Source organism: Panthera uncia, chromosome F2 (assembly GCF_023721935.1).
Source record: "Panthera uncia isolate 11264 chromosome F2, Puncia_PCG_1.0, whole genome shotgun sequence".
In the NCBI taxonomy this organism is placed as follows: Eukaryota; Metazoa; Chordata; class Mammalia; order Carnivora; family Felidae; genus Panthera; species Panthera uncia.
The window spans coordinates 34,926,314-34,942,756 of record NC_064812.1 but is presented as its reverse complement, the minus strand read 5'-3'; the positions used below and the strand labels follow the sequence as shown (position 1 = coordinate 34,942,756).

General features: G+C 37.1%; 1 protein-coding gene and 1 long non-coding RNA gene across 8 annotated transcripts in view; one reads left to right on the top strand and one right to left on the bottom strand.

The window, feature by feature from the left end:
• UBR5 (ubiquitin protein ligase E3 component n-recognin 5) overlaps window positions 1-16,443 on the bottom strand; it is a 137,418-nt gene that overhangs the window by 58,230 nt on the left and 62,745 nt on the right. For all 7 annotated transcript variants that reach the window (XM_049633532.1, XM_049633534.1, XM_049633533.1 and 4 more), the window contains exons 10-18: window positions 11,309-11,425; window positions 11,118-11,228; window positions 10,149-10,303; window positions 9,254-9,371; window positions 5,777-5,961; window positions 2,931-3,040; window positions 1,987-2,099; window positions 463-606; window positions 255-366 (exon numbers count right to left, since the gene is read on the bottom strand). In XM_049633532.1, the coding sequence (XP_049489489.1) occupies window positions 255-366; window positions 463-606; window positions 1,987-2,099; window positions 2,931-3,040; window positions 5,777-5,961; window positions 9,254-9,371; window positions 10,149-10,303; window positions 11,118-11,228; window positions 11,309-11,425 (1,165 nt within the window). The remainder of the gene's footprint in view (window positions 1-254; window positions 367-462; window positions 607-1,986; window positions 2,100-2,930; window positions 3,041-5,776; window positions 5,962-9,253; window positions 9,372-10,148; window positions 10,304-11,117; window positions 11,229-11,308; window positions 11,426-16,443) is intronic.
• LOC125924793 (uncharacterized) lies at window positions 7,458-12,985 on the top strand. Its single transcript, XR_007458579.1, has 3 exons — window positions 7,458-8,049; window positions 11,917-12,067; window positions 12,909-12,985. It is a non-coding gene; the product is annotated as an uncharacterized LOC125924793 (long non-coding RNA).

The following is a 16,443-nucleotide window of genomic DNA, read 5'->3' as shown; positions in this document are numbered from 1 at the left end:
AGAGAGAGAGAGAGAGAGAGAGAGAGAGAGAGAGAGAGAGAATGAATCAATCCCAAGCAGGCTCCACATTGTCAGCATAGAGCACGATGCAGGGCTCTATCTCATGAGCTCTGAGATCAGGAACTGCACTGAAATCAAAAGTCAGACGCTTAACCAACTGAGCCACCCAGGCAGCTCCTAGCCTACACCCATTTACTACACAAATATTAATAGGATATAAAGTATGCCAGGTGAAAATGTTACAAAATCTTTACCTTTGGAATCCACATTCACTGCCAATATTTCTGTTTTTTCAGGTATACAAAGCTTTTTAGGAGTCCTTTGGAAACAGTCAGGAACTTTTGGTGTCCCGCCAGTTTTGACAACCTGCATGACACAAATGGAACTTTGCTCTCAGAAACCATAACACACTCAAGTAGTCAGTGCCAACATTTACCTGCTGAGTGATCCCTCTACACCTACCTGCAGTTCATCAATTCTAAGTAACCTACAATCCTGCAGGAGAGAAGAAGGGTCAGCATCTGATCCAGAGCTGCTCTGACAGTTTGTGTTATTGGATGTTCCCGGAAATTTTACAGCAACATAGGCACCATCCACTTTTAGCACCTGGAAGTACAAGTAAATATGCTGAATATTACCACCAACTTATATGAAATTAATATGCAAATTATGTTCACTGAACTAATTTAATACTGAAGGCATTTAATTTCTTCTATTTCTTTAATGATCACCAAGTTATAAAATTAACCTGAACTGGGGGGGGGGGGGGGGGGGGGACCTAAACAGACTCACCAAAGCTTTATTGTTGATGTTTGTATCTGAGACTTATTTTCTAAAGAAAAACTGACCCACGTAGCCAGCGCTTACAGTCTTTGGGATGTTCAGCAATCAGCTATAAAAATTAAGTATAACCCATGAAATGCTCCCCCAAAAAAGCTTATTATGCTTTTTACTAGTTTAGAGCCCCGCTGTGTGAAAGAACTTTTGTGACGATGATAATGTCCCGTATCTGCACTGCCCAATATGGTAACTAATATTAGCATAAGTGGCTATGAAGCACCTGAAATGGAGCTGATGTGACTGAGGAGCTAACTTTTTATGCTATTCAATTTTAATAAATTAGCCACATATATAGCTAGTGGCTACCATTCTGAACAGCACGGGTAGGGAGTCAGCAATGTACAGAAAGATGAGCACAGGACTTGAAACCAGAATACTTGAGTCCTACCGATGCTACTAACTGCTTCTGATTTTGAGCCAGTGTGATCTTCTCAGAAGAAACACCTGCCCATAAGCTACAGTTCTATTTTGAGAATCAAATGGAATCATGTATGAGAAAGGCCTTTGTAAACTGCAGGGCGTAGCATATCTACTCTTTCCCTAAAGTACAAATGAAGGACCATCAATTCAGAAACAAATGAGCAATCAGAAAAACCTTTACTTTGCAGATATAGTTCCATTTTGTTTTTCAGTATGTGTGGAGAGAAAGGTGAAACTGCATTTTAGCTGATGGACTCTACCCACTTGGGTTTCTTAGAAAGCAAGAAACCCTCTCCAGAAAGAAGGGAAAAGAAACTGGAAGTGACTTGAAGACAGTAAGATTTTTAAATGTCAAGGGAAGTTGTTAAGTGTTATGGAAGAGGATCTCTCTCTCCTTCAGAACTCTCTGATAGTTCCAAAAAATGGACTGCATCAAAAAGTAATATAATCTCTGCAATTTTTCTGCAAACCTAAAATTCTTCCAAAATAACACTTTAAAAAAAAAAAGGCAATATATCACCATAAATACTCAAGAAGAGGCCTCATAATCATCTATTCATCTTTAGGGAACAGAAGCTATCTGCAACAGGCTAAGGGCTCACTAAAGGTGAGGAGTGGAGCAGCTCTGAGGAAAGGGCTGATGAACACTCACCAACCATAAATTCTTGGATAACCAATACTGTTCTAGTTCTGGTAGTAACTAACTCTTAGACGTTTTGAACAAACCTTGCCAACAGGAACATTCTTAACATCTTCCACAAAAACGACTTCCCGAAGAGACCACTGCTCTTCGTTCACCTTTTCTTCCTCTTTCGGGGCAGGGGTGGACCGTCGTCGTTCTTAGACAACAACAAAATGGTAAGTACCAAAAAGAAAATGTGAAAGAGACTTTATAGATTTCATCTAAATATATGAAAAAAGATCATTTGTAAAGGGATACATAACTGAGATATCTAAGTAACAATTCTGTGAACTACCACTTTACGAATTGACGTTTTATGACCAATTTCCACTTCAAATGACTTAGTAGCAAAAATCACGTCTGTTAATGCCTAATGATATTAACACTGCTGCAAACACACAAATTAGAAATAAAAAACTTATTTTGAACCCTTAAAATTAGAGTTATCTGATGAAGGTTAAAAAAAAAAAAAAAGACCTGTTGGTCCGTTTTTAAAACTATCATGTAATTATTAAGTTTCAACTTCCTCAAGGGCAAAGCAAATACACTATAAAATAAATTTATTTTGAGGACCGTTCAAAAAACTCCTTAAATCCAATGTGCAGTAGTGAGTCTAGGTTTATAAATTCTGCAAATTCTGAGCACAAGTTGGGACCAAGCCATAACCAATTTATAATAAAAACAGTCTCCACAAAGGTGGGAAAATATTCTAATTAGTGGCAGTTATTTCCCACTATCACTGCAATGCATTTTACAAATTATAAACTCAATAGAACTCTAAAAAACAACAGGAATAGGCAACACTGTAAATACTATTTTTTCATTTAAATAAAACTGCTCATACACATAAAATCTAACTATTAGAAACAAAATTTATACAAAAAAAACACTGAAAATGGTAGAAGTTGCCTCAAATCATAAACAGACTGCACCCAGCTCTCTGCCTGGGACCTTACTTTGACCAACGTACACTACACATAAAACTTACTATATGGCATTGATGCGCTGCTGGCGATTGAGGACGCGTCACTGCATGTGGAGGCCGGAGATGGCGGGGGACCCATTTCCGTTTTCACTGGTTCCTGCTTACTTTCAGGCCTGAGATTAGAAATAAGATTCTCATTATTAGGAAAATGAAATATTAGAACTTGTCAGGTGGTTTATTTTTTAGAATCAAGTTTATTCTTATAAGGGAATGAAATATTAAAACTTGTACAAAATGGTCTATTTCTATGACTCCAGGTACTGAAAAAGGTACACGGTGCATACTTCAAATTCTTAGTAATATTTTTAAAAGAAAGGAAAGAAAACTACACCATATAAAGCTATCAACAACTTTGAACAATGATTCAGATAAGCTTTATCTATGAATAACAACAAAAACTACACTCAATTATTACAAGCTCTTGAGCAAACAAGTTTCACACTTCAGTAAACCCTGACTTGGACATAGCAATTTAACTGAGAAATGGTAAAGGAAAATAAATAAAATACCAACTAGATCTATCATTAATTTCTTAAGAGTTCAAAGAAGGAACTCAACTCGCATGGTTTACAAAAATTTATTCTTGAACCATCTGATGAAGAACCATCACCTGTTATAACCTAACTGAGAAATTACAGAATAAACTATCCTTTGTCACTGAATTCTTTCATTATACCTAGGAAGATAACTACAGTCAGCAACTATACAATATTCTACAGATGGTTAAAAAAATATATATATACACACACACACACACACATATATATATATATTAGTCCATATCTATCTATCTATCTATCTATCTATCTATCTATCTATCTTAGTCCTTAAAAGGCAGAAGTCAATTTTTAGTCAGAAAAGTCACCTATTACTAAGAAATCTGTTATAAATATTGTTATCAAGGCCATCATCTTAACCCCCTCGTCTATTATCCCCACCAGGAATTTCACCTGAGTTTAGAAACAGTCCACAGTAAACCAGTATCATTTTCACCAGCATCTTGGCGAAGTGCTTAGTACAAGCACACGTGAACACTCATGGCTGCTCTGCAAATCTTGTGATGGTGGAAACAGGCTGATACTGACTCATCACTAGCATGCCATTAAAGTGAATGCATCTCAACACTTAGCAAAGAAGAGTCTTTCACATGAAAATGACTATGTTCTTAACACTAAATTTCAATAAGCTCTTTTACTAAGTTTATTCATATAGATGGCAAATTTCAAGGAAGATACTGAAAAACTTTATAAATTACACGATTCCAGTAGCATATTCTATGTGTTAAATATAAACTCATTTATATTTGTGCACATCAAAAACATTTCAATCACTCTTTACAAAATTTCATAAAAAATGAAAATGTGTTTTGTCACTTTTATTTTTAGGATAAAAATCAATGTAATTACAGAGGAAGTCTATAAATCTATTATGTATAACAAGACAGGGACAGTGAGAGAGAGATCACGACAACAAAGCAAAAAAGCCTTAATTTGGCATAAATTACAGTAGCGTTGCTTTATTAAAGAGTATTTGTTTAACTTATTTAGTAGTCATCCATTTTTTTAATTTTAATTAACTTATTTTAAATTCAAGTTAGTTAACACACAGTACAGTCTTGGTTTCAGGAACAGAACCCAGTGATTCATTCATTAGTGTAACACCCAGTGCTCATCCCAACAGGTACCCTCCTTAATGCCCATCACTCGTTTAGCCCATTCCCCCACCCACCTCCCCTCCAGCAACCCTGTTTGTTCTCTGTCTTTACAAGTCTCTTATGGTTTGCCTCCCTATGTTTTTATCTTATTTTTCCTTCCCTTTCCCTATGTTCACCTGTTGGGTTTCTTAAATTCCACTTATGAGTGAAATCATACGATATTTGTCTTTCTCTGACAGTAATCCCTGTGTTTTCTTAATTACAACTTGCATTTTTAACATTAAGAGAAATAGCAAAAAAGGTAGTAAATTTACAATCATTACACTCATTTGAGCAAACAAATTTCAGCATTGTAAAAACCTAAATGTATAGTACAATTCCCATTTCTTTTTAATGCCTGTTAAATTAAAAAAAAAAAAAAAAAAAGACACCAAAATATTAAAATGTTGTTTCTGGAATGTGATGCTATTACTCATCTATGTTTCTATAATGGTTACATATTTTTATAAGATTAAGAAAAAAAAGTTACTTATAAACTTTATTAAAGGTTTGAAGTTCATGTACCAAACAACCAAATTACACCACACACAAATACTTATAGATGCTTCTAAAAGTACAGGTGTTAAGTAACTATATACTTGACTCCCAAACAATAAGCCAGCCTCTGTATGCGGGCTCCACACAATTCAGTGGTAACTCTGTTCACATACCCCTCCACCCCGAAAGTCTGCAAATCCTTTATAGAACTTCCCTCTCCAGAATGTTAACTTATAAAATCCTTTCAAGGATCAAGACACAGTTAAGACATTGGGTAGAAATTAAGATAATTACACAGGGAGAGAGGAGGGCAAAGATGGCCTGATAGAGATAAGGCTAAACATATTCTTCTTCCACACAGTAATGGCAAAGGACACACTCTAATGACAAAACAAAGATATCAAAAGAGAACGCTATATATGGTCATTCTAGCTGCTGAACATCAAGAACAACTATAATACACAAATATTAACCAAGTGGCAAATAGTAAATTTTACCAATTCCTTGCAAAACTTCTGGGCATCTTCACAAGACCTCACCACGGTAGCAATTTTCTAGGTCACTGCACACCTCTAAGTCTGCCTTGACTACCCCTCTCGTATACATAGCAAACTAGAAACTGGTGTAAAATCACGATTCATTACAGTACAGTACTTACTTAGCTTCAGTAGTTTTGCTAGCTTTGTCCATGCTTTTCAAGCTCTCTGGAGATCTTAGTTGAAATCTACAGCTATCATTCATATTCCAAACTGACTCCATTAAGACACCAACTTTAGGAATCCCAGCACTAATTGAAAATGCAACTGCTCCAGCATGATAAAGAGGATTATTCCTTAAGCACACCTAGCAAACAAAAGAAAAATCATCAAGATGACATTTTCAAAACTAGAAGAGTTGTTCCAAATGCATAAAAATACAACACATAAAAGTATTATTTCCTAGGTTTTTCCAAAAACAATCTTACACAATCAAATAAGGCTCTTAAAGCATTGTCTTAAAAGCATTATCTCTACCAAGAATTTGTTCCCAAAATTAAGGAGCAGTAATTATTTTAGCACATTTGTTAAGAAAAAAAAAACTTTAAAATTTCATGCAAAAGGGCTGCCTAGGTGGCTCAGTCAGTTAAGTGACTGACTCCTGACTTCAACTCAGATCATGATCTCACAGCTCGTGAGATCGATGTGAGTTCTGCGCTAACAGTGCAGAGCCTGCAGAATCGAATCCCTGCTTGGGATTCTCTCTCTCCCTCTCTCTCTCTCTCTCTGCCCCTCCCTGGCTCACATGCACATGCTCTCTCTCAAAATAAACATTAAAAAAAAAAATTCATACAACCTAACAAATTTCATGCAACAAATATCCTGACCATTCTGCTATAAAGAAACAGAATAGAAATAGCAAAGAACTTTTTTTAAAGATTGTCATTAAAAAAATAACAATTACACATTCTGTCAGTTTCTTAACATCTGAAATGACTTTCCTAATTCACGATGCTATGTATTATACAGGCTCTATAAACTTCATCTCTATGGGGGTTTCTTTCCCCCAGAAGACTTGTTTTCTACAAACCAAAAGCTTCACTGGATAACAGAAGTTTTCTCTTACATTAAAAAAGAGTGTGTTGAGTCAATGTTAGAAGTTAATTGAGTGCAGGAGTAAATAACCTGCAACTTCTCACTGCCGAGGAGCTCCCTCAGGTCATATACTCTGAAAGCAATAACCTGCAAGGTGGCACCGTCAAACACACCAAGAATAGCTCCAAATGAGAGAGAAAGATTATTTCTGGACATCTCTTTTGAGTTCTCCAACAGCTCAATCTCATGGACATTCTGTTCAGTCACCCAGTAATGAAGTATCATGTTGTCCTTGACAGTGGCACATATGAAGATCATGTGGTGGTTTATAATTAACTGTAAGTGACACAGAAGACACTGATACATTTGAGTAGTATCACAACTGGAAATCCTGGAGCAGAGTTGCAGTTCCATCAGATAGTTATGTGTCACTAAATATAGATCTGTGGCTTAGAATGTACAGTTCATGAAGAGCTGACTTCTGGAAAAAGGTATGTCCTGCTGAGCTGTGACTTAAAGGGAAGTTTCACCCACAAATTTTCAGAGAAGACTGGTGAAAGCTTACAGTCTGAAAGAGGATCAATAAGAAAGAAGGCTGTATTTTAAAGAGAAATGTGGTAAGATTAGAAGATAGGAGGTTATTTATTAGTGCCTTCTTATAAAAAATAAATCACCTTAAAGACAAGGTGGTGTGTATTTGGGGTCCAGCATATAACGAGACGTGTCAATGGATAACTGCTAAATACATCATTCTCAACATTATGATCTCAGAGTGTAGGTGTAGCTGATAATTCTAAGTAATCAACAGTTAACACACGAAGGCTTTCCTTATTCTGTGGCTATGACTATCTTAAATCTCTAGTTTTCCACAGCTTTAAAATAAAATCTTAGTTCTATACCAAAATATTTTAATATACCTATCTCTTAGCAATTTAGTTCCAAGCTATTTTGTTTAAAAATTTTCTTCAGTGCACCTTTTAAGTATTTTTTTCTGCTCTCTCTCTCTGTAGCAACATCATCCTCCATGCTAATAAGGCAAATGCGAGGATATCTTGCTATTGAGTGACTCCAGTGAACAAGGAACTTTAAGAACAACAGAAATCAGTAATTGGACTAACCAGGAAAAGGGGAGCTCTTTGAAGCTCCTGTCCAAAACAACTGAAATAAATAATGAAGGCTGAAGAAGAATATTCAAAATAATGGGTAATCACTAAACACTTCCCAATTGGGAGGCCAAGCAAGAAATAAGTCAGAATAAGACAACCATGACTAGGACCAAACAACAACGACGACGACAAGAACAACAACAACAACAACAAAACAACAACAACAACAACAAAGAGGCACAAACACAAAACGGGTATGTATAAGCTGGGTTTTGTTGAAAAGTAACAACTGAAGTAGTAACTCTTTAAGCACTTTATAATCCCTTGCACTTAGACAAATGGTAGTTTTTATTACACGATGTGTCATCTTGCACTCTGAATTTTTCTTTTCCTTATCACTACAAGGTGGGATAACTTATATCTTGTATTTCCTAGATCTTACAAAATAGTCATTGTAGTGCTTGCAAGAATATACACCAATTTTTATCCTCAAGATAAACTATCCTCAAGATAATGAATGAAAAGAACAACAACAGTTCTCAAACTATTCTGGTATCAGAGCCCTTTTTCCCTGTTAAATATTACTGAGGACCCAAAAATATTTTGTTTATTTGGGTCCTATCTAGCTGGTATTTAATGTATTAGTAATTAAAATTGAGAAATTTTTAAATACTTCACAGTAATAAATGTCATGTTAATATAAACAATTTTATAAAAAACTGGTTTTCAAAAAAAATAGCAAGAAAAATGGCACTGTTTACATTTTTGCAAATCTCTTAATGTTTGATTTAATGGAAGACAGTTCGATTCCCACATCTGCTTCCACATTCAATCTGTTGTGACAGTTACTTAGACTAAAGTGTATGCAGACAATTCAGCTTCACAGATATGTAAATGGAAAGAAAAGAAAGGGCTCTGCAGACTCCCTGAAAGAATGGAGGAGCCAGAAGTCCTTGAACCAACCACAATTTGATCCACTGAGGTATTAGAAAAATCACCTTCTATAACATAGAAGCCTAAAATCATCTCAGAGTGGAATCCATCTCTGGTGGAAACAGATCTGAGGAAGCCTCCTGCCCTTTGCTGACAACATCCCCAACAGCAGGATCTTTCAAAACTGCCTGGCTGTTTATCACCTGGGATGCTTATTAACATAATCAACCCGAGGCCTTACCACCAGACAAACTGAAGGAACATCCCAGGAGCTCCACACTCTTGCATTCAAGTACCAAATGATTCTTAAAATTAGGCAAATCTGGAAACCCTGCCCCATAAGGAAACCTACTGTGACACTGGGGCAGAATCTCCATGTCACTCAACTATTGAATAAAAAAGCATATACATGCTATTGGAACCTGGTCCTTCAAATAACATTCATTTATAAAACTGCTTAGAAGGGAATTAATTAAAGAGGAAGAAAGTGATTTTGAAGAGTAACAACGTCCCCTAATCACTTACCTGGGTACCCACAGTGATGTTCGGCATTGAAGAAATACCAGCACTAGATTTGGGCTTTTTATTTTTGGCTCTAGCCTTCTCTAACATCTTTTTCCTTTGACTAAAAGGGACTACACCCCTGAAAAGAAAAGGTATAAATTGGTCAAGCAAGCAGCAAAGAAGCCTATTAATCTGAAATTACATATAATATTTTTGCTTGTTGTATTTACAACTTATTCTTAATCATAACTCGCGCATAGCTTTAATACATAACTGGTCCTGTTTTTATTAAACCTTTAGGGATTAAAATTTTATAGAAAATTGATCACCTGAAATTTTCTTCCAAATAATTTTATTTCATTAGTAGATTCCCCTACATATTATTTCTGCCAATGTAGATTTACTAAACTCCTTAAAACACAACAGAAAAAATACATTTTAAAGTCCCTAATAGTAAAGGGATAAAGGAAGACACAAAATATACATCCCAATGAAATACTGTAATTATATTTTATATTTAATTATATTTTAAGTAATACTGTTAAATGAAAAAGCATAAAAAATACCCGATAGCCTAGGTTCCCAATTATGTAAAAGCAAAGTACATATTTATGTATAGGAAAGAAAGATTTAAAATACTTCCAAATGCTAACAGTAGTTACCTTCAGGTTGCAGGATGATAGGTAATTTTTGTTTCCACTTTATACTTTTGTAAAATTCCATAATTAGTCACTAAAGTATGTGTTACTTTTATAAGTTTTTTTAATGTTACTTTGTTCCAAGGTGAAATTTCCCTCTCTACAAAGCATTATCTTTTGACCAACCTTCTCATGTTGGTATTCCACTTCTCAAAGCACCTATCTATGCACATAAAAGCATTCACTGATAAGGAATTCCCCCTCCCTGTGTTACTCACCACCAATATAAATTGTTCTCTAGTTGGGCACAGGTGTAAAGGGCACAGCAATGTAAAGAAACAATCCGTTCACCTTGAAGTTCTGAGTAAGTCTGTGCAGTGTGCTCTAATTTAGAAGCCACAGAACTTAAAGTTTCATCTACCCATGTAGCAACCTAAAGAGTAAAATGTTAGAGGCTTAAATAAATAAGAAAGGACTGTGGTCAAAACTAGGAAACAACGTACATACTCTACGGACTGCAATTCTAAAATGTTTTGAGCTAAATGCCAGAAAAATAAGTAATTCAGAAAAGGCTCTTAATTAAGAATCTAAAATACTTTCCTTACACAAATAAATTGAAGTAGCAGCTATTGAAATGATCGTCTAAAGCCATCTCAAAGAAATTAATCAAAAGTAAACATTTGCTACAACAATTTTAAAAAGTATTTAGTGACTCTAGGGGCATCTGGGTGGCTCAATAAATTAAGCGTCCAACTCCTGATTTGGGCTCAGGTCATGATCTCAGTTTCATGAGTTTCATGATCTCACAGTTTCATGCACTGACAGCACAGGGCCTGCTTGAGTTCTCCCTCTCTCTCTGCCGCTCCCCTATGCTCGCTCTCTCTCAAAATAAATACATAAACTAAAAAAAAAAAAAAAATTTGGTGACTCTAAAGCCAAAGAGAATCCAAGGCAAAATACCCACATACTTCCCCAATCCATCTCGGACAGCTTTTGTTAGCACTTATCTCAAATATTTTGTCCTTCCCTTAAGGGAAAAAGCCACCTCTAAAGTTGGATTATAATATAGGGATAAACCAGCAACAAAAAGATTATATACTGGATTACTCTCTTTAGGCTTGAGATGCTTTGAAGTTGTGGATTTAGAAAGACAGAAAATTAGAAGATGGAAAAGGGGCAGAGGGAGAGGAAGAAAACCAAGAACTGAAGCATGAAATGTTCCTCAACGAATGCAAAGTATTTCCTACCTTGTTATTTTCTGTAGCTACAGTTGCTCTTATGCTATTTGCAGACAGCAGGACTATCTTTTCATTGGTTAGCCCCAGAAATGTTGCTCGTGGATGATGCAGTGAAGGATTCTTAGAAAGCACAAGAAAAATGATCACTATTTTGTATGTTGATATATAGAACCATTCGATGAAAGCTTAATATAAAATACCTGTGCATTTCTGTAAGGCTCAGATTCACTCCACTTCCACTGATAAAGTTCTCCTTTACTGCTGACAGCCAGAAGCTCAGAATATAGAGCCCCAATACAGATGAACTTTGTTCCATCCTATAAAGTAAAAAATAATACAGTAGTGTAAGTACAACTGGCCAAACCTAATCACTTTAATCACTTCATTAAATCGGGATTAATTCAGTAAACATATAAACCACAGCTGTGCAAAGTCTTCAGCACAGCCTGTAAGGCCCTTCGTAATGCAGCCCTGGCTTCCTCTGTGAAATCACTGTCCTTCAGTCACACAGGCCTTCTTCCAGCTCCTAGACCATGTCCGCAGGATCCTGTCATGTCCTTGGTATTCTCTTGCCTTGTTTCTCAGTGACTCAAGCCCTAGCCTTAATCAAGTCTGCTCAAATGAAACCTCTGACCACACTACCTACAAAACCACCTCCTTACTCTGCTTTCTTTGTAGATGATAGCATTTCACAACTACACTACATTATGATAGTAATAGTATATTCACAATACTGTATTACTCATTTACGGTCTATTCACTTGGATATAAGCTTTGTCTTGTTCACCACCGTATCCCCATTTTTTAGAACAGTGCACATGGTAGGTGATATAAATGTGCTAAATAAATGAAGAAAACAATAAGCCGAAGCTGGAAAAATCAATTGTCAAGACAGAAGACTCCTTCTCTCTAGACTTTTCCAAGCTGCTGAAACAAACGTCTACGTTGTTTTTTTTAAGGTGAGAGTTCATTTAGTTTTAAGGTGATGCACATGCCAGGTGTTAAATGCAATTAAATTCTAAAAATCTTTGACAATAAATGTAAATGAACAGTATCAATAATTTTTTTATGTTTATTTATTTTGAGAGCGAGAGAGCAAGAGCAGGGGAGGGGCAGAGAGAGAAAAAGAGAGAGTGAGCGAGTGAGTGAATGAGAGAATCTCAAGCAGGCTCCACACTCTTAGAGCAGAGCCTGACACAGGCTCAAACCCGCGAACCATGAGATCATGACCTGAGCTGAACCCAAGAGTCAGACCATCAACAGACTAAGCCACTCAGGTGCCCCAGTATCAGTATTATTTTTAACATAATGTTAATATGATCAGGGTCATGAAGCTACCCAGAAATCACATGGCAAAACTTGCCATTAAGAGATTTTTGGTTGTACTTTTGCTACTGGTCTAAGCACTGCTTCTCTTTGGAATTCTGGCTCTGGAGTATGCTAAACTAATGGTGTCATTTTGCTTTTCTGTCAAATTCCAATCTTATTTGGTCAGATGGGTTACACTGGTCAGCTAAAGCCTGTAAAGTCTGCCACGATTTATAATGTAACAACAGGTTATGCTGCAGAGGTGTACCGAAAGAACCCAAATTTTAATCTTCTATTTTACCAATACCAATCACCCCTATTGTCAAGTCACTTCCAGAGAGGGATAGGAGAAACCAAATTCGAAACTCTGCAAGTTACCAATTCCTCTCTTATCCTTCGCCAAGCGTATCTGAAAACCTGTGTCTACTCTCTCCAAGGTGGCTGCATCAAATCCTAACATCTCTACCTCACATTTCCTTCTCCTCCCTTCAGTTAAAGGATGATGGAATCAAGCCAAGTGAGCCCCAAACCTGGATCCAACACCTATCAAGTATGTGACTCTGGGTAAGTTTTATAACTTCTCTGAACCCCCTTTCTTTACCTCTAACGTGGGTTTAATAATATATATGGGGGGAGAATAAAAGCCAAAAGACAGTAACATATATAGACAGCACACAGCCCAGCACAAATTAGTGCTCAAATTCAACTATGATTACTCTGCCCCCAACTTCACCTTCTACTTACCCAGAAAAGCACAAGCTTGCTGAATATTCCTACTTCTAGATTTAACAAAAAAAACACCATTCTCCTCTCCTCCCCACCTTCATCTCAGAGAAAGAACTGTCCTTCTCTCTTATTTAAGGGTAACCCCCACACACAGGATGTAACACGCTCTCATAACCCCAACAATCAACCAAACTAATCCTTCCTTCAATCCTACTCATGGTAAAGTGAATTGCTTGGCATGTTTCACCTTACCAGCTTTCACTCAGAGGTACAACTACACCTCGAACAGTCATATCAATGCCCCATGCATTTAATTAGCCCATCTTCTCTTTAAACTCTTCAAACCATTTGACCCTGTTCATCTGTTCTGGAATTTCTCCTGTCCCTATTCATAGGTCACTATTCCCTATTGGTCTTCCTTCTTTTTTCATGGCTATTTTCTTCATCTCCCTCATACCACCATCCACTCCCTGCCCCAGATTCCATCCACCCTGTTCCTTTATTCAAATATGCTCCACCCTCAGCCTGACAGCAGCCACTGGGGCATCATGCTTATTAAACATGTACATCTCCTACCTCCAAACTAACCTGTTGCAAGAGTTGTCTACTGGATGTCGTAAAGCACCCTAACATCTACAAAATAAATTCATCATCTCCTCCAAAGCTGCATATCCTTTGCAGTTGCTCTCCCCATGAATGACATCCACCACCCACCCTGTAACAGGAGAGACATGAAAACCTGGGCCCTCCCATCACCTCCTCTTCTTCTCTCTTAACAATGTAGTGACTAGTCAACCAGTACTGCCTTTGCCTCAAACTCCTTAGATTCTTCCCTTCCTCTATCTCCACTGCCATTACTTTAGTTGAGATGCTCATAATTCCCTTCCATGACAATTCTATCAGTCTCTGAACAGACTCCAGATTTTTCCTATTCCTATCTTTCTCCTACAATGCCAAGAGCCTTCACCTCATAAAAAAACAAACAGAACCCCATGGATCCCATCATGTCACTTCTCTAAGAACTCTGTTCCTAGTGACTGCAGACCGTCTTAACCCCGTGGCAAGTTGCCGGGGGGCACTCACAGTCTTGCTCCACCTTGCTCTTCCCTACTCCCTACCCACACTGGCTTTCTCATTGTTCCATAACCACACCGTGCCCTTTCCTGACTCTAGGCCCATGCTTGATATGCTTGGAATGCCTCTGCATCTTAGTCACTGCCTCCTTAACCTTAAAAATGCTGCTCAGATATCATCTCCTGTGTGAAGTCTCTACCAAATGTCTCAGGTGGCATTAGTCATTCTCCACTGTGAAACTCTAAGCACTGTATTCACACCTTCAAGTCTACCACTGATCACACACTGTGAACACATTATACTGTATGTGAATGTATGTCTTCCCCACTGAGAGGGGCCATATCATACTCACCTCTACATTCCCAAAGGCCAGCTTGGCACATGGTACACAGTAAGAACACTCTTATAACTGAATGAATAGGTGAATTTTAACTTCTCCAAGTAAAATGCCTTGCCAGAGCAATACAATCCTGAACAAATCATCCCTATAGCAAGAACATGGCGCACAAAGCCTCTCAGAAGTGACTTTACCTATATCCTCCAAGACAGACCAACGTTCCCCAGGGTAAGTCCTGAATGAACTAACTGAATGCCAAAGGCACTGAAAATCCATTACGGACAAATGTGGAAAATGTGTGTGTCCAACCAAAGGAAGATGATGGAATAATCACCTATCGCTTCTTGCCCGATTTAGATTTGTTATGTGAAGAAATACGAAACAATCAAACACAACAGAAAAGAACAGTATTTTAGCTCACTCATTTTATAACGTCATAGAAAACATTGTTTTTATTGTATTTATGAAATAACAATGGCTGCCTCTGAGCAAGTTAGGGCCTACTTCAACTCAACTGGAAAAAGTAGATGTGCATGTTTCCTGAAAGATCAGTACTTTGTAGCCCTATTTTTTTTTTTTTTTAACAAAAATCAAGTCACTAAAAGTTGAAGCTGCTCAATAAGTTTGCAACTGTCTGAATAACAAGAAATAACTGAACTGAGGCCATCAATCAAACTAGAAATGTCTCCCCAAAAGGAGATGGAAATCTGCCAAAAATGATAGAAATTATGTAGGGGCCAAAACTGAAAAGAAAAAAAAAAAAAAGGCATGTAGTCCAGCAGCAGTGTAAATTCCTGCTGACCACATCTATATTTAGTGACTTCTATTTTGAAAACGTTGGCCTTTCTATTCCTATATTTCTCCCATAAAACTTGGTTTTCATCTTTTTAAAAAAATGTTCCATCAGCCAACACTACCTCTCCCAGGATGTACCAGCACCAACAGCAACATTATCACATATTATGGCTGAAGTGGATGGAACGTAACAAAGGGTTACAACGTGCAATTTGATCAACTTTAGTTATTCACACTTCATTTCTCTTTGCCTATCCACTTTCCCTAGTCTCCTTATGCCTGCCTTCGTTTCCTTTCTATGACAACTTCTCCTTTTAAATTATGTTTGGGACACATTTAGCTAATTCTTAACAGGTACTTACTACCTGCAACATCCAAGTGTCAATAACACAACAACAACAAAGACCTCTCCCCACTGAACTTGCCCTTCTAGAACCCTGAAGGTGAAGCAGTATGATCAACAAGTTTGGTCAACTGGTTCCAACAGTGAGGCTGCTCCAAATAGCTTAAGTAAGGAACCAAATGTCGTGGCCTATTTGCTCTCAACACCATTCAAACAAACGGAGAATCACATGCAACTCTGCAATTCAAAAGACCAATGTGAATATATTTTCTTTATTTCTTAGGCCATATGAAAACAGGTCCACGACAGTAAGGGAAGGGACTGCAAATTAACATCACTGACTTGCTCCGTCAGTTTGTTTCTTCACCACCCACGACACAACTCTCACCACACTCTTCTCCAACAACTTGCTTAAAAATAAAGGATATGTGCGTGCTTTAAACTGAAAGCATTATGGGGCACAAAGCAAAGTTTTTATGTTCAGTTTCAGCAGATTTACTCAGCATGGATTTCTGTGTAATTACTCCTCCTTCTCCCTCCCACGTCTGTTATTCCCTCTTATCCGTGCATTCTCTTGGTAACAGTGTTTCGTGACTATAGCTGCATCTTTTTTCCCTTATAAGTCACCTTAGATTCTTGTTGGAAGTAAGCTGGCATATATATATATATATATATATATATATATACACATATACACACACACACATATATATATGTATATATATATACACACACACACATATATATATGTA